At 45.6% G+C, this 18,802-nt stretch overlaps 1 protein-coding gene across 1 annotated transcript in view; it reads left to right on the forward strand.

The window, feature by feature from the left end:
• LOC138453830 (vomeronasal type-2 receptor 26-like) overlaps positions 1-18,802 on the forward strand; it is a 341,447-nt gene that overhangs the window by 229,376 nt on the left and 93,269 nt on the right. The window contains exon 6 of the mRNA XM_069606996.1: positions 9,454-9,681. Within this exon, the coding sequence (XP_069463097.1) occupies positions 9,454-9,681 (228 nt within the window). The remainder of the gene's footprint in view (positions 1-9,453; positions 9,682-18,802) is intronic.

An 18,802-nucleotide genomic window follows, 5' to 3' on the forward strand; every position in this document is an offset into this window, starting at 1 on the left:
CAGCTAATTATGTCCAGCTGCAGGGCCTGAACGTGGTGGGAATGGAATGCAAGCTGTAGGGATGCACCCATTGAAATTGAAGGGCAACGTCATGAGAGTAGGGCATAAGGTTTTGTGATTTCCAAGAGGCTAAACAAAGATTTAGAGCCCTGCTGCCCTCCCCTATGAGTGTTCATCCCATATGAATTACAAATGGGCACACAAATGAAACAGATAAATCCCTGAAACTCAGACTCAAGAGTGGTGTCCCTGTCATGTCATTACTGGCCACCTGGGGTTCGAAGGAGATAAGGGGGAGGCCATGTCTAAAACATCCTGTGATTTGGGATAGGAGGAGAAGAGGTGATGCCAGTAAATTAAGCACAAGGTCGGGTGGCAGCTTGGGTGCTCCGTGGCGTCTGGTATAATGAGAAGTCTCATTGTCTAATTAAAAGCTGAGTTGGCCTCGCCAGTTTACTTTGATCGTGTCTGGAACAGAGAGGTGCACATCACGTGGCATTCTCAATGTATTAATGTGTCAATAAGTTTGAACCACCAATCCCATGCCTGGATTCAATGGTAACGATGTAGGGGACCACGTGTTTAGGGGACAATAGCATGTTCTGTAGGTGGTAGCCAATGAGGGTGGTGGGATAACACTGTAACTTGCTATTCAAATCCTGCAATGTACCTCTATATAACCTGTAACTTCTTGGAGCGGTGATGAGCTCTGTGTCAGTTCGGTTCTATGGACCATCTGAGACCCTTTGCATGTAATAAACCTTCCTTTCCCTTGCAAAGCAGTGCAGTGATTACTTGGCTTTCTGGATTATTTTTACTGTTCGGTTTTTGGGTTGCTATTTTCTTTACAATGGGTTGACCATAACTTGGTCGGGTCTTGGTCCAACAGTCCCTGTCATGAACAGGGATGTCAGCCTGGTCTCCAGGGTTTGAATGGGTAATTTCCTGTAACACTGCCAATACCTCAGGCTCTCTGTGAGCTGGGATGTCATGGCACACACCATCGGAGGAACAATAAATGGAGTATCTTAGCTTACACAATAAGTCTAATCCAAACCAATTCACAGGAGAACAGGAACTCAGCAAGAATGCATGTTGGTCAGAATTTGGACCTATCGTGACCATGAGCGGGGCAGACACAGGATGAGGTAGTGGAGTAACCCATATACCGACAGTGTTAACTACTTAATCAGAATGCATCATTCATGAAAACTCAGAGGCTTTTAGTGTGGAGTGTGACACTCCCCTGTCAACCAAACATTACATCTTCTGACCAGCAGTAACACAATCAACACACAGGGCAGTAGAATCAGTCGGTATGAATGGTGCAATAAGTTTGGGGACTCCTTGGCAATCCTAACCATCGGTCTGAAGTGGTGTTGGTGGAGGCTGGGGCTTAGTTATTCTGCTTTACGGGGTTGGCTGCCCACCTCAACCATCATACTGAGGCTGATGTAGGCAGTTGGCTTTCCTGTGTCCAAACTCTTTGCAGTAATTACACGGATCATTGTATGTGTTCATAGAATACTTCTAAGCAGTTTGCCTGGTTCATGTGATTGGGGTGCTCCTCTGCCTCTTAGCCATCCTTGCCCTCACCCCCTACCCCCGGTGAGGGGCTGAACCCTCCCTTTCCCTGGCAAGGTTGTAAACTCTGTATCTGCAACTCCATAAGTCTGGCTTCAGTAGTTTCTTTCTGTCTTTTGACCTTTTCATGAAAGTGCTGTGCAGCTAGAAAAACCTCTACCACACTCTTTCCTTCCCACGCTATTAGCACTGCTTGCACAGGCGTTGCTAGGGGGGGGGCTAAGGGGGCTATAGCCCTGGGTCTTTTAGTTGTAGCCCGGGATAGAAGTTCAGGGGCTACAACCAAAAGGCTATAGCTAGCCCCGAGTCCCGCCAGTCCCGACATTAGCTTAGCCCCTGATCTTTTCCAGACCTAGCAACACCCCTGACTGCTTGTATTCTATGTGATAACCTTAGGTTGCAAACCCATAACCAACTAAGCCACAACATCTTCAGGTGCTATAATGGCTGCAGAATAATCCCAGAATATTGTCCAAACCATTGTTTGAGACGTACAAGACATTCTGCAGGATTGTCACCCTTGGCTTGCTTACACGCATTCATTTTGGATCAATCAGTGTTTCGGGACAGATTTTAAGAATAGTTTGAACAAGTCTATCAGTACATGTGTTCAGGTCCCTGGGGGTGACCGGTTCTTCAGCTGGACAGATAGCCTGCACCTTCAACCGGGTAAACGTGTCTGTGGGCATCACTGCTCAAAATAATTGATTTAAATCAACACACGTGGGGTGATAACAGTCTATTATAACCTGAAGCTCCTCTTGGAACTTAACAGGATCTTCTTGTATCTTTGGGAATCTCTGAGCAATATTGAACAAATCAGTTGCACTCCAGGGGGCATGTACAGTAACTAAGGTAGAGCCTCCTTCAGGGAGCTGTCAGAGTGGGAATGCACCAGAACTGGTCGTCACTTTTGGGAACCCTTCAAACGTTGGTGACGTAGCTGAGGAAGGAGAGTTGAAAAGGCTGGCTATCTGGGATTGTATTTCATGGGTGAACGGGACGATCATAGGGTTTATTGGGGTGGAATGATTAAGGTTTGGTGGCTGGGTAGAGTCTGGGCTAGCCGGTTGGGCTGGGGGTGGGTTGGGCTGGCTAGGCCTTAGATTCCCTGTGACTGGCCAGGAAGAGGGCTTATACAGTGCAAGATAAAAAAATATATTTGGGAAAATGAAGTCAAAATACAGTGTGGAAATGAAAAGGTATGCAATACATAAAAATGCACAAGGTGACATGCAATACATTAAAATACATGTAAATGCAATAAATTACCTGGTGGTCAGTCATAATATCGGAAATAAAATGTTGAATTACAATAAATTCGAGAAACAAAATGTCGAAAAAAAAATCGAATTCTTTATTTTTTTATTTATATATTTTTTTGGGGGTTCGGGATGTAAAAAAAAGGTAAAAACAAAAAAAAGGGGGGTTTGCGGGGGAACCCCCCCATTTCGATTATAAACGTATTAAAAAAGAAATTCGATTATTTTTTTCAACTTTTTTTTTCTCGATTTTATGACTTTCGAAAATTTTTCAGTCGATATTATGACTATAAACCAAATTACCTATATAAGAAACTGACATTTCCACACCTTGCCAAAAGGGAAACCCATCAGAGCGAGCGAGAGATGTGAAGGTGAGCATAGGCGAGCATAGGCGAAAGGCCTTCATTGCATAGACATGAGCAGTAAAGCCTAAAGCCTCACCTCGCACTGGCAAGACACAGTTGTTTAAACATGGCAGTTTGTAGTACCTACTCAATATTATAATGCAGCAGTGTGCTAGGGGAGTACATAAAATGTTCAATTCCAGACTTTCCCCCACATGTGTATTCATCCTCCTCTCGGACTGCCATGTTGATTTCGGTGCCTGGGGACATGTGTGCCTATGCACATGTTGTGCAACATGGTACACCCTACAAATATTTACCCCACCTTGTCTGGCCTGTACATTAGGGCACCCTCTTTTTGATGAAACCGCCCTTCAGTAGTGCACAGGTATGCTAATACAGAGCTGATCCTAATGTGTGCCTCATTATATGCCACTTCCTGTTCCATCTGTGGGATCCGGACAGGTGTCATCAGCCACAGTACCTGGGGATAGCTGGAGTTTGCTTAACAATCAATACCTCTACCCAGTACTCATGGCACAATGGTCTACATTTCAGCTAATGAATGTGGGTCAACCCTGACTTTTCCACCATTGCTCTCTGTTTCCCTCAATTACGTTATGCCTCCTGGAATGAGGGATGTCTAATGGAGATGTAATCTATGTTTCTTCAGTACTGGGCACCAGTGCACGTTCTCCGATATGCTTTCTGGTAATCGTGTACATGTTGTGATAGCGATCATACTCTTAGGAAATGACTTCCATGGGATACAACCTTCATGGCATAGCTGCCTGTCAGTGTTGCACTGTCATCTTGCACAGGCGATCTGGGCTTTGGCCCCTCAAGGTATAGTTTCCTCATTCAGTGTGTAGCCCTACGGCCATTTTCCCATTTCTTTGGAAAACGTTCATTTTATTTCGCTAATTTATCTAGTGCCTTGTGTGTTCACTCTCCCCTTACCCTGCTCCTTGCAACCTCTCCCCTGTTCCCACCCGAGCTCTGTGATTGGCCCTAGCAGCCCTTAGTTACATCCACGAGGGTCTCCTCTACCCCCTAAGACACCTGCATCCAAGCCATTTTAGCTCCGGCTTGTGGATGAGGTGAGTGTGCGGCCCTGTGCCCATTTTCCCATTTATCTGGAAATGTTTCATTTATTTAGGTTGTGTCTGTGTCTTGCGTGTTCACTCACCCCTTAACCTGCTCCTTGGGACCTCTCCCTTGTTCCCACCCCTAGCTCAATGATTGGGCCTAGCAGCCCGTAGTTACACCAACAAGGGTCTTCTCTCCCCCCTCGACACCTGCATCCAAGCAATTTTAGCTCTGGCTTGTGAGTGAGGTGAGTGTGTGCCCTGCGCCCATTTTCCCATTTCTTTGGAAAACTTTCATTTTATTTTGGCTCGCGTCTGTGTCTTGCGTGTTCACTCTCCCCGTCCTTAGCCACAACACAGCCCTATTGACCCGGTGCACAGCGTGCAGCCCGCACCATTTCAAACATCCACGAGGTGAGTGCTGCCATAGCCCCGACCCACACAGCCATCTAATTTCCACAAGTTTGTAATTTTAAAAGCTCTGTGCATTTTGTCCCCTCTCCCCTGGCCGCTTCCCAACCCACTTCCATCCCGCCTCTGAGCCCTCCCACGCACCCTGATTGGTCCCCCTTCCTATAATAGACAATCCAACCTTCCCGGCATCCCCTACGGCTAAGGGCCACAAGGCAAAGGGCGGGTCCTACAGTGGGGGCTCCAAATTTGGTCTGCAGGTGTCAGCATGGGAGGCCTGTGGCCAGCCATCAACCAGCAGCGACTATCAAGGTACTCTTCAAGACACTAGCCATAACGGATAAATGCCACTCTCTCTCTTTTTCTTTTTTTATTAATTGTGCCATAGTTCATTTTGAACTTTTAACACACTTTTTGACAAAACACATCAACAAATGTTCACATAATTTATCTAATAGTCCTAGAAAGGTACAATGTACTATCTATTAATATACAATACAATCAAAATCCTTAAAATGTTATGCTTCTATTTCATCGGTATACTCAGCAAGTCTCTTTTTCGCCTCCTGCCATATTGCCCAGGCTGCGCCAAAAGTACTACAGATTTTGCTCCAACAAACACTCCAACAAACACACACCAACAAACACAGACCAAACACACAACACAAACACAGACCAAAATTGATCGCCAGTAATATCTTCCAAGGTTTTTATTTTCGTAGCCTTTATAATAGCATTTGACATAGTCGACAGATATTATAAATGCCTCTCACTCACAACCCCTCCTTATCTTGCTGAAAACGTACGTAGAGCTACCTCTTCCAGACAAAAGAGGTCTCATCACTCCAGTCAGCTCAAAGATCCCAACTTCAAAAGGGCCAAAGCAGGAGGTGCCAGCTTCACCTACCTGGCTCCCAAACATTGGAATGCCCTCCCCACAACTCTTCGGAATGAAACCTCTCGCCTAGAGTTCCGGAAATCACTAAAAACTGAGCTCTTCAATTAGCTCATTCCAGTACGTTCTGCCCTCTCTGTCTGCCCTCACCGGGAAGGTATCCTGACACCTGAAGGATGTCCTATTCTTACCTAAACCTTTGAGCCTGTAAAGCTGCCTACTCTGCCGTTTTTTGTGTCTATGTAACCTACACCTGTATCAGGTTCAATGCAACCAAGAACCGAAGACAGGCGCTCTTGTCTATTGACCTTGTAACTAAGTAAGCACTGCTGTAACAGCACCACAATGCCCCAGGGCCGCTTTGTGCGCTATAAATGTAAAAAAGAAATGAATTAGATAAATAAATAAATACATACATAAATAAATAAATGTAGGTGTGACCTGGCTGTGGAGTAAAGCAACCACTTTACTCCAGACGCCTTTCCACTATACCTACACGTAGAACATAGCACACCAGACTGTTAATACTAACCAGTTTAGCAACTAGTGAGGATTGTGAATACTGACCGGAGCCACAGCAGGATAGATCTTTGAATATTACCTTGAGTCACATCTAGACATTACTGTGAATATTAGCCTGTGCCACACTAAAATAGAACTGTGATTATTAGCCTGTGCCACACTAAAATAGAACTGTGATTATTAGCCTGTGCCACACTAAAATAGAACTGTGAATATTAGCCTGTGCCACACTAAAATAGAACTGTGATTATTAGCCTGTGCCACACTAAAATAGAACTGTGAATATTAGCCTGTGCCACACTAAAATAGAGCTGTGAATATTAGCCTGTGCCACACTAAAATAGAACTGTGAATATTAGCCTGTGCCACACTAAAATAGAACTGTGATTATTAGCCTGTGCCACACTAAAATAGAACTGTGATTATTAGCCTGTGCCACACTAAAATAGAACTGTGAATATTAGCCTGTGCCACACTAAGGTAGAACTGCGAATATTAGCCTGCGTCGCATGCAGATAGGATTGTGAATATTACCTTGAGTCACACCTAGAGAGGACTGTGATTATTAGCCTGTGCCACACTAAAATAGAACTGTGAATATTAGCCTGTGCCACACTAAGGTAGAACTGCGAATATTAGCCTGCGTCGCATGCAGATAGGATTGTGAATATTACCTTGAGTCACACCTAGAGATGACTGTGATTATTAGCCTGTGCCACACTAAAATAGAACTGTGAATATTAGCCTGTGCCACACTAAGGAAGAACTGCGAATATTAGCCTGCGTCGCATGCAGAGAGGATTGTTAATATTACCTTGAGTCACACATAGAGAGGACTGTGATTATTAGCCTGTGCCACACTGGGATAGAGCTGTGAATATTAGCCTGCGTCGCATGCAGAGAGGATTGTGAATATTACCTCGAGTCACACCTAGAGAGGACTGCGATTATTAACCACACCAAGACAGAACTGTGAATATTGGCCTGCATCATATCCAGAGAGGATTGTGAATGTTGCCTTGAGTCACATCTAGAAAGGACTGTGAGCCTGTGCCGCTTTAGGATAAAACTGTGAATATTAGCCTGCATCGCATCTAGAGAGGATTGTGAATATTACCTAGAGTCACGCCGAGAGAGGACCCACAAAATGAGTTTGCGTCTCTTCATATAACATTGCTAATAACTAACCCTACTAAAACTTCACCCCTCTGCATATACCTCTCAAACTCTAAACACAACCATACCTCTTAAAGCACAGCAAACCACACGCACCTCACTACACTGCAACAACAAAGCACACACAGCCTTACACAACAGCACACGACGGATATCGACCGGATACCACACCAAAAAGCTCAGCAAACAGTGTTAACCGAACTGAAGCTGCTAACAGCACATCACATCTCCCTTGCTCTTTCTCCAAACGTTGTCCTACTAACATACCCCAACCAACCCCCTTATTTTCAGATCCACCAGAGCGCCAGAGGACCACTCCGACGGTGATAGTGCGTGGTATAGATATCCTTTAACATACATTGTTGTACCTGCAGCTCATTCTTTGTACGGATGGGATTATGCATTTCTGGCATGCCCTGACATTGTCACGCAGGGCCTTGTGTGTTGCTGTAGGACTACAATGTGTAGTGTCAGAGGGCAGATCCTTCATTCACTGGGCTGTGGCAGGGAGTGCATTTACTGGCATTACACAGGTGGACCTGCCTCCCAGTCATTTCAATCCTGCTACCTTGTGACCCACGTATGAGTTGTTTAAAGGCATTTCTCCTTACCCAGAATAAGGGTCCTCTGCCCTCGAGGTCTTCATTTACAAAGCCGATAATTCTCCTGAGCTAATTCCTCTGACAAAATTAGTACCGTTGAATTCCCTCCCATTTTCAGTTCCCTTTAATGTGGCGAAGCAGTAAAAGTGGCAGTAATTCTGTTGAACGGGTGTGGCCCACTATCTCTTACGCTTTCCATGTGTTTATATTTAGGGCTCTGGCATGTGTTTATGTTTAGGGCTCTGGCATGGGTTTATGTTTAGGGCTCTGGCGTGTGTTTATATTTAGGGCTCTGGCATGTGTTTATGTTTAGGGCTCTGGCATGTGTTTATGTTTAGGGCTCTGGCATGGGTTTATGTTTAGGGCTCTGGCGTGTGTTTATATTTAGGGCTCTGGCCTGGGTTTATATTTAGGGCTCTGGCATTTGTTTATATTTAGGGCTCTGGCATGTGTTTATGTTTAGGGCTCTGGCATGTGTTTATGTTTAGGGCTCTGGCATGGGTTTATGTTTAGGGCTCTGGCATGGGTTTATGTTTAGGGCTCTGGCGTGTGTTTATATTTAGGGCTCTGGCATGTGTTTATGTTTAGGGCTCTGGCATGTGTTTATGTTTAGGGCTCTGGCATGGGTTTATGTTTAGGGCTCTGGCGTGTGTTTATATTTAGGGCTCTGGCCTGGGTTTATATTTAGGGCTCTGGCATTTGTTTATATTTAGGGCTCTGGCATGTGTTTATGTTTAGGGCTCTGGCATGTGTTTATGTTTAGGGCTCTGGCATGTGTTTATGTTTAGGGCTCTGGTATGGGTTTATATTTAGGGCTCTGGCATGGGTTTATATTTAGGGCTCTGGCATGTGTTTATATTTAGGGCTCTGGCATGTGTTTATATTTAGGGCTCTGGCGTGAGTTTATATTTAGGGCTCTGGCATGTGTTTATATTTAGGGCTCTGGCATGTGTTTATGTTTAGGGCTCTGGCATGTGTTTATGTTTAGGGCTCTGGCATGTGTTTATATTTAGGGCTCTGGCATGGGTTTATATTTAGGTCTCTGGCATGGGTTTATATTTAGGGCTCTGGCATGTGTTTATGTTTAGGGCTCTGGCATGGGTTTATATTTAGGGCTCTGGCATGTGTTTATATTTAGGGCTCTGGCATGTGTTTATGTTTAGGGCTCTGGCATGTGTTTATGTTTAAGGCTCTGCCATGTGTTTATGTTTAGGGCTCTGGCATGTGTTTATGTTTAGGGCTCTGGCATGTGTTTATATTTAGGGCTCTGGCATGGGTTTATATTTAGGGCTCTGGCATGGGTTTATATTTAGGGCTCTGGCATGTGTTTATGTTTAGGGCTCTGTCATGGGTTTATATTTAGGGCTCTGGCATGTGTTTATATTTAGGGCTCTGGCATGGGTTTATATTTAGGGCTCTGGCATGTGTTTATGTTTAGGGCTCTGGCATGTGTTTATATTTAGGGCTCTGGCATGTGTTTATATTTAGTGCTCTGGCATGGGTTTATATTTAGGGCTCTGGCATGTCTCCCTTTTGTTAATGAACCATACTGTCATCCTTTGTTAGCTTCATTATTATCTGAAGAAGGTGCATTTCAGGAACACTGCTGGTGAGGAGGTGTTCTTTGACGAGAATGGCGACTCCATGACCGGGTTCGACATTCTTAACTGGGAGTATTCTGGAGGCAAGAGCCACAGAGCAGTTCCTGTTGGGCGCTTTAATCCACTGGCACCTGCAGAAGAGCAACTGTCCATCAACGAGAGCCAAATCACATGGAACAGCGCATTCAAAGAGGTTTGTTAAAGGAGATATTGTATGTATTAGTAGAGTAATAAGCATTATTGAAGTAATTGATTCCATTTGATGTGTGTGATGCATAGCAATGAAGCATGGAATGCATTAAATGCATGTGTGCAGGAGCGCTAGATGGTATGCATACAAAGAATAGAGAGCCAATCATTGATAAGTGGCATTAAAGCAATGGAAGGGGTGCACAGTGCAGACAGAATTAAAGTTGTGCAGTGCCCTGAGGTGTGGAATACAGGCAATGGATATGGTGCACCACTGTGAAGTATGGGATGCATGGAGTAAATGTGGTGCACACAGAGTGATAGAAGGAATGCATACTATGAAACTACAATGCAGCAGGAAAGGACGGGATGCACAGAATGGATATAGGGCACAGCAGTGAGAGATGGAATCCAAACAATACATGTGTAGATTAACAGTAAAGCATGTAATGCATCAGATTAATGCTGCATGCATCAATGTGGGATGCATGCATGCAATGAATATGGTGAATAGTGGGAGAAGGTGAACTGCATGCAATGAATACTGTGAACAGTGGTGGCCACGTGGACTGCATGCAATGAATACTGTGAACAGTGGGGCCAGGTGGACAGTATGCAATGAATACTGTGAACAATGGTGTCCAGGTGGAGTGCATGCAATGAATACTGTGAACAGTGGGGCCAGGTGGACAGCATGCAACGAATACTGTGAACAGTTGTGGCCAGGTGGACTGCATGCAATGGATACGGTGAACAGTAGGGGAAGGTGGACTGCCTGCAATGATTACTGTGAACAGTGGGGGCATGTGGACTGCCTGCAATGATTACTGTGAACAGTGGGGCAGGTGGACTGCATGCAATGAATACTGAGAACAGTGGGGCCAGGTAGACTGCATGCAATGAATACTGTGAACAGTGGGGCAGGTGGACTGCGTGCAATGAATACGGTGAACTGTGGGGGCCAGGTGGACTGCATGCAATGAATACTGTGAACAGTGGGGGGCAGGCGGACTGCGTGCAATGAATACGGTGAACAGTGGGGGCAGGTGGACTGCATGCAGTGAATATGGTGAACATTGGGGGCCAGGTGGACTGCATGCAAGGGATACTGTGAACAGTGGGGGCAGGTGGACTGCTGGCAATAAATACTGTGAACAGTGGGGGCCAGGTGGACTGCATGCAATGAATACAGTGAACAGTGGGGGCAGGTGGACTGCATGCAATGAATACTGTGAACAGTGGGGGGCAGGTGGACTGCATCTAATGAGTACGGTGAACAGTGGGGTCCAGGTGGACCGCATGCAGTGAATACGGTGAACAGTGGGGCCAGGTGGACCGCATGCAATGGATACAGTGAACAGTGGGGGCAGGTGGACTGCATGCAATGAATACGGTGGACCGTGGGGTCAGGTGGACCGCATGCAATGGATACGGTGAACAGTGGGGGCAGGTGGACTGCATGCAGTGAACAGTGGGGGCCAGGTGGACTGCATGCAATGAATAGTGTGAACAGTGGGGCAGGTGGACTGCATGCAATGAATACTGTGAACAGTTGGGGCAAGTGGACTGTATGCAATGAATACGGTGAACAGTGGGGGCCAGGTGGACTGCATTCAGTGAATACGGTCAACAGTGGAGGCCAGGTGGACTGCATGCTGAGTATACCAGATTGGTTGAATGCATTTGTTTATTGGGGTAAAACAGTGATCAGTGGAATGCATGAAATGTATGGGACGTACGGTAGAGCTGAAGGGAACACGTAATCGATGTGTGGCAGAGCAGTGATGTTTGTTATCATTCAACAAATAAGGGTAGAACACTGAAGCATGGCATGCAAGTGTGGTCCCCTTTCTCATTAGGATATATGGAGCTCAGATGCAGTTGTGCTTAAAGGAGTGAGTACAGGCGTACTGTCTCTCACTTTCCCAGCTTCACCATGCCTGGATGTGCTTCCATGTAGCCAGCGTATATGATGTATTTTTCAATAATAACTCTGTCTCGGGAGGATAGCTCAGGGGCAACGTGCTCGGCTTGGAAGCAAGACGACACGGAGCAACACAGGTCGATCCCCGGGTCCATGCTTAGAAACCTCTGGGTATGAAGCGGGTTATCAATAACCAATCATATCATATCATATACTATGGAAAGGAAAATGTATACTAGTGTTAAGAAAGATTTCTCTTTAATGCACATTTTCTTTATGGAATCCCCAAAACATTTATTTTTGAATCTGACCTATACTTTTCACAGTGCAGTGAAGCCTTAAGCTTCACTACACTGGCTTTTGCTCATATGTTATTCGGAAACTGACATGTTCTTCAGGCTGTCAGTACTGGGAAACATTGTTTCCCTTAGTCGTGTTACTGTGTTACTACTTTTGGTTACTTTTGTATCACTTGTGGTAACTTTTTATCATTGTACAATGCAGCTTACACTGCAGTACAATGGGGTACATTTTTGTTTTTCCCTAGACTAACACTCAGATGAATTTTGGTTACTCTAGGTGTGCTAAAAGGATAGCAGGTGGGAGCAGTGACTTTTCCCCACTTTTTGGGGATTTCTGTTTTAGCTTTACCGTGTTTACTGTGTTTGGCTACTAACTGTGGCTACTGGTCAAACATGGCCATGCCACAAGATATTCTGCCTGCCCTTTTGCCATCTTGTTTTTCAGCCTTCTTCCTTATAAGGACTTCCAGTGCCGGGCAAAGCAGGAGCTTCTGGCAGGCTACTGGAGGGCTGTGTTTGTTTGCTGGCAGGATGTGGGCTGGGCCTGTCTAACCCCATCCACAAACTGGTTTCAGTGTGTCTGAGTGGTATGTGTGAATGTTCCCATCAGTGGTCCTGATTCGACCACTGCTGCGGTGTGTGTGTTTGCTAGTCCTGCTATTGGCTAGTGAGGGCGGCAGCTCTTACCTGGCTATTAGGATAAGAAGAGGACCCCTGCACCCATTCTTCAGAGATCATGGAGAAAACTGAAGGAGCCAAGTAGCCTGTCCAGCTGTGAGACCCGCAAATAAACCCGAGACCCGACTGAAGGAGGCCTGGCAACCAACTTCTGCTGCTGTCCTGGAGAAACCATGTCTTGCTCTTGATCTTTAGCAGTCCTGCGAAGGAGCTGCAACCCTTAGAGTGGAGGGACCATCCATTCCGGACGTCTGCTCGGTACCCTGCCAAACGAAGCCTTCTGAAGTGCCCTGTAATCGTACTTTGACTGACCAGCTTCGGTTTTGGGCTACCCTGCTGCCAGCATCACTGTACCGAGTTTCGGTCTGAAACCTGGTGGGTCCGTAGCTGGCCCTATTAGACTACATCCTGCGAAACTCCAGCATCCTAGCATTGAGGGGACCCGTGATAGGAGGGAAAGTCCGACTACAGCTGCCGAGTCATTTTGCATCACCCTGCTGCAGTGACCACTGTATGAAATAGCCTACCTGACCCGAGTCCAGTCATGAGAGGGGTGCTGCATTGAGTTTTTCTGCATTCTTCAATCGAGAGTCCTTGCAACAGTAAAAGACACCAACCGGAAATCAGCTCGAACCTGTAACCCCTGTGAATCGAGGACTGCGACTTTTGGTGGAAAAAGCAATATCAGACACTTTTCCTTTGTTCTATCAAATCTGTGGAAGAATCGGAGTATAGGGGTAAGTTGCAGAGTTTTTAACCTACCCCTATACTTCCATTATAAGTCAATGGCTTATAATAAAGCTTATTTCTAACAATATTGGCTTTGCCACTGATTGTTTGCGCAAGGCATCTGACTGTTGGGGCTACTTTTGGGCATCAGTCTAACTTGAACCCGAACCCTAAGAACCCTTCACTGGACCCCAGAGACCCTACCTGCATTTTTACCACCGCCTAACTTCTGTGGAACTGTAACCTGAACTATTGGGCAAATGGTCCCTGAAAAACTTAGGGCTGGACAATTTTAGTTAGGGATCATTCTGTGGACAATGCGTGATAATACTTGTCTAACCTATCCTTTGCAGGAGTTTCTGATGTGTAGTATGCCCTATAACAAAGTTAATGTACATATGTATTTAGTTTGATGGTGTTGTGTGATATGTCTAACTGCTAGTGGTCATTTTTCTATAGTGTGTTTTGGCCATAATTAAATAACTGTATGTTTATACATCCTGTCTAAGTGTTATCTGTGACTCCCATTGTGTGACGTCACTGTGGATCCGTTACAAGCTCACCACCTCTGAAGAACTTAGCCTAGGCCACCTGTCACTGCTACCTAAACTGGTTTGGCTACAGCTTCCCAGAGTTGTTCCTGTCACAATATAGGTTGGCCTTCTATACATCTGTCCCCCCAGGCCAGAGTATAGAAAATCAGTCCTAACAACTACCAACTGCGGGGAGGGGAGGGAGGACCGCCTGGCCAATTAGGTGGCAGGAAACGTGGCTGGAATCTATAAATTACCTTCTGTGAGATGCCTTAGGTCTCCCACTGGCGTCTTCTGCTTATTTTCAGCTACCAGGTTCATCTTCTCCTTTCTATCCTCCCACCATCCGTCTTCCCCCTACTTTGCCCCTGCCCCCCAGCTGTCTGGAATCCCAAAACCCTACCCCACCTGACGTGTTTGTTCTTGCGCATCTCCATCTGCACTTCCTTCCCGATGGTTGCCATAGAAATAGAAAAGGGACCTGGTCCCTTTACTTTTCTAAATGTCAGCCATCTTTGTTCATATTCTTTTATGAAATATTGGGCAAGCACTCATTTTGCATACCATGATTAGCATCCCTGTAGCCCCTGGAAACTAATATCGCTAATCTTTGTATTTGGGGGAATCGTGCCAGTAATCCACCTGAGCCCTCTCTTCACTTGCAGTGGTGGGCCATTCCTGGCAGTATTTAGCCCTGAGAGTCTTGTAAAACAAAAGAGGTGATGGCTGGAAGGTTTAGAATTAATCTTAACCTCTGGTATTGCTCTGAGCAACCCTCCAGCCCATCGTTCTTTGCCTGCCAAGTCATTACATAAGGGGAAAGACCATATGCAATTCAGGCTTGGTCCTACCTCACAAGGTATAACAAGGCGGGTGTTCCTACCCTCTATGGATCTTGAGGGTGCTCGGGTTAGATTCCGTGCACACTGGTTTTAGACCCTAATAGGTGCCCGTGCAGTTTGGGCAACTGTTGAAGGAGGCAGCATCGTTGCTGCTGTAAAACAGATATGTCTAATGTACTATTGATGTACACAATTCCAATTCTTTTAGACACAATTGCAGCTTTTGATTAATTAGCTGATACTTATTTTCTTTGTGCGAAGCATTTTAGTCCATTTTTTGCATATAACAGTTTATAATGTACGTTGTGGAACACAGAAGCATAGTTTGACATTCAAAATCAAAGGCATGGCAGCTGAAACATTCATTTATATAATTTGATTAACAGTTTGTTTGTGAAGATGTTTCATGCCACTGAGTGTGCAGAATACAGGGTAAAAGTTCAGATGTAGGAGACGTTGGAGATCAGTCTCCCATGCCCGGCTATAGTCTGACCTCATATTTGGTCTACGTCTGGGTTTGATGTTAGGAGATGAAATTTGCAGCACAGGTTGGGACCCCGAAACTATTTTCGGAAAAAACAGTGCTGATGACGTTTCGGCAGAATAGATGGTAGCCTTCTTCTGGGGCCAAAGAGAGTCAGGAAACTCACTGGTCGTGCGTCCAGTTGGGGCAGATGAACCCAAAGGGTTTCAACGTGGGGTGTTTGGAAGGGCAGAGGTAGCCGATGTGGGCGTTGGTAGTGTAGATCGCTGGGGTGCCGGTGGGTGGTTGGTGGATAAATCTTGCCGGACACTCAGGGAGAGTAGCGTAGTCGGTGATTGGTCCGTAAGGATAGAACCTGAGGCTGGTAGGTGGGGTCCCACTTGAATAAGGCGGGGAGCAGTCCAGAGGTGAAGGCATCCTAGCTGGATGGCTCTGGGGAGAAGAAGCGTATGGAGCGCCCTGCAGATAGTCAGGGCGGGCAGCACAATGACCGGCGTCTCCGAATGGCACCTGTGCTGTCTCTGCCTCAAAAGGGGCAGTCCAGCCCAAACTGCTTGGTTACATCCCTTCAGCACAAGACCACAAGCATCGCCGAGAGTCTGACCTTTAAGGACGACACACCAAGATAAAATGTCATTAACTTGCAGCATCGAATGGTTGTACATGATATGTGTTGTATGTGCAATACGTGTCGTACTTCTGGCGCATGCATGTATTTCTATATACTGTTTTTTAGCACACCGCAGCCCTCTAGTATGTCTCCCAGCTGTCAGTATGAACACTCACTGCAACCAGTTGGAACCTTTTCAGCTGCTCCATTATTTTTTTTCCAAAAATACGATTGCTCCATACAGTTAAAATGCAACCATGAGATGCCACGTATACAACAGCACAAAGGGCAAGCTATTGTGCACTGCAATACAAAATGCACTCTCGAATAAAATTACATCACTCCAACTCAAAATAGCCAACAAAAAGGCCTCATTGCTCCCATCAGAGCAGCAACCGTCCCAATATATGGGGAACAATATAACACCACCATTCAGTTTCAAAAAGATCTCTATCCTCGAGACGGAGAAAATCATACTTTCCTTAAAGCCATCGAACTGTAAGGGTGACAGCTGCCCTGCTCAAATCATAAAGGACGCAGCCAGAGACCTGGCCCCGTTCATCTCTAAGCTTATCAACGCCTCATTCAAAACGAATACAGTGCCTAACAATCTAAAAGAATCCTTGGTCCTCCCCTGCTCAAAAAACAAACACTAGACCCTCATATCCCTACTAACTAGAGACCCATTACCACTGTCCCCTTTCTACTTAATATTATTGACAGAGTAGCATACATTCAAATTCAGAAATACTTAGAAGAAAATCAATAACTAGGATCGCGACAATCTGGCTCCCGCCCTCTTCATGGCACTGAAACAGCCTTGCTAGACCTTAACACCCAAATTGACGAGTTGAAGGACAATGGGAAAACAGCTATGCTACTTCTCCTGGACCTCTCTGCAGCCTTCGACCTAGTGGACCATGCAGTCTTTTATGCAACCAGCTTAAGTCGGTGGCCCATTTCTCAGGGGAGGCCATAGCCTGGGTCCAATCCTTCCTGGCCAACCGTACAATGAAAGTCTTCTCCCCTTCAGCCTCTGCTGACCAAATTCAAATATCATGCGGAGTACCACAAGGATCCTGTGTCTCACCCACTATGTATAACATTTTTACTAAGCCGTTGTTTGATAAATTGGACTGACTGGGTGTTACCTACACAAATTATGCAGATGACACCCAGATCCTTATTCCCCTTTCAGGTAACTTCACTGATGACACAGCCTTAGTAAACAGGATATACCTCCTCATTCAGGCATGGATGGCATCCCACGGCCTCTGCCTGAATGACGACAAAACTGAGATACTAATCCTAGGTGCTGAAACTAACATTAAAAAACTTAGTCCTAGCTACACCTCCTTTAATATTGACAACAACCTCATTAAGGTGATGCCAGCTGTCAAGACTCTAGGCTTCTATCTTGACTCGACACTCACACTCAAGAAACAAGTAAATTCACTTGCATCTACCACAGCCTATACCTGCAAGCTCATCTGAGCCTGCAGACCATTCCTCTCTACTACAGGTTGCATCACCTTAGCCAATGCCCGTGTAATGTCTAGACTAGATTATTGCAATGCTATGTACTTAGGTGCCAACAAATATGTTACGGACAAAATTCAAAGACTACAAAATAATGCCCTAAGAGCAGCATTGTATATCCCCCTCAGAGAACACATTTCTAACTCTCGAAGAGAGGTCCACTGGTTAAAAATAGCTGACAGGATCCTCTTGAAAACAGTCTCACTTACCTCCAAATGCCTGAACGATCTAGCACCGACATACCTTGCCGAAAGGGTTAAACAGGAGAATCACCACACGCTCGGTGAGAGCCGCCAACGCCCATACCTTAGTGATCCCTAGATTTAAACGAGCAACAGCTGGTGGCACCAGTTTCCCAGTCAAAGCTGATCAATCTTGGAACGCGCTCCCAGCTGACCTAAGAATGGAACAACCGTACCCTAAATTTAGACGCAGTGTACTTAAATGGTTACAAACAAATGACCTATAACTTGCTACGCCTGCACTATGCACCACTACTATCACTGTATCTATCTGCCTTAACTGTACCTTTTTGATTGCAACATGTACTATACTATAGACCAGTCAGCACTTCACCACTCCACTGTAACCAGAAGTGGTAGTCATTTTATACTATCTGTATGTATATGCTCTTATGTGACACACTCTGTAACCAAGCTTTAAGTTATCTTGTCCTACTGCGCCCAGCTACCTAAGGGTTTGGCGTGCAATACTAAATAAACAAACAAACAAATAAACAATCAAATAATAGGCACCAGAATAACAGAATTCCAAAAGAATTACGATCACACTTGGAATGAGGCCCAGACCCTGGAGCTGGGGAAAGGAGGACCCTGGGGACTAAGGAAAGAAGAGCACGGAGGGATGGGAGGAGAGTGAGGCAGCGGCCCGTGGGAATTGGACCCAGTGGGCTGGGAAGAAAATGTGCAAGGGGTGTGGGTGGGCGAAAGAGTCAGAGAGCTGGAAATATAGTAACCTTTCATCCATACTTGTGGATATTCTGTCCTTCTTGACGGGACGGAGTACATTTTATAGCATCAAAAAAGATTGTCCTTTTTTTATTTTTACATGGGCCAGCGCATGTGGCTTTAGCCCCGCCTTCCTGAGCCCCACCCAGTGCATTGTGCTTCCGTCCTTTTCTATCGCCAAGGTCAGTAGACATATTAGTAATATGAGGGAACATTTTAGAGGGGACGTAGGGCGGGAGTATGGAGGAAAGGGGACTATGGATTAGGAGTATGTTAGTCACTACAGTGAGTAACTTTGTTTTACACCTACGTCCCGCCCCCTTTCCTTCATACGTGTGGGAGATTCACAAGCACTAATGTATAAAACTGTGTGGATGGAAAATATGTATAAAACTGTGTGGATGGAAAAACTCCCTTACTTAAAGAGGCTTCTAAGAACAACCTGACCGAACTGAGCATCCGCTCGTGAACTAAGGCTGAGGCAATAGTGATTACAAAACAGTGAGGGAGAGACCA

Source organism: Ambystoma mexicanum, chromosome 4p (genome assembly GCF_040938575.1).
Source record: "Ambystoma mexicanum isolate Mex_15411 chromosome 4p, UKY_AmexF1_1, whole genome shotgun sequence".
Lineage (NCBI taxonomy): Eukaryota > Metazoa > Chordata > Amphibia > Caudata > Ambystomatidae > Ambystoma > Ambystoma mexicanum.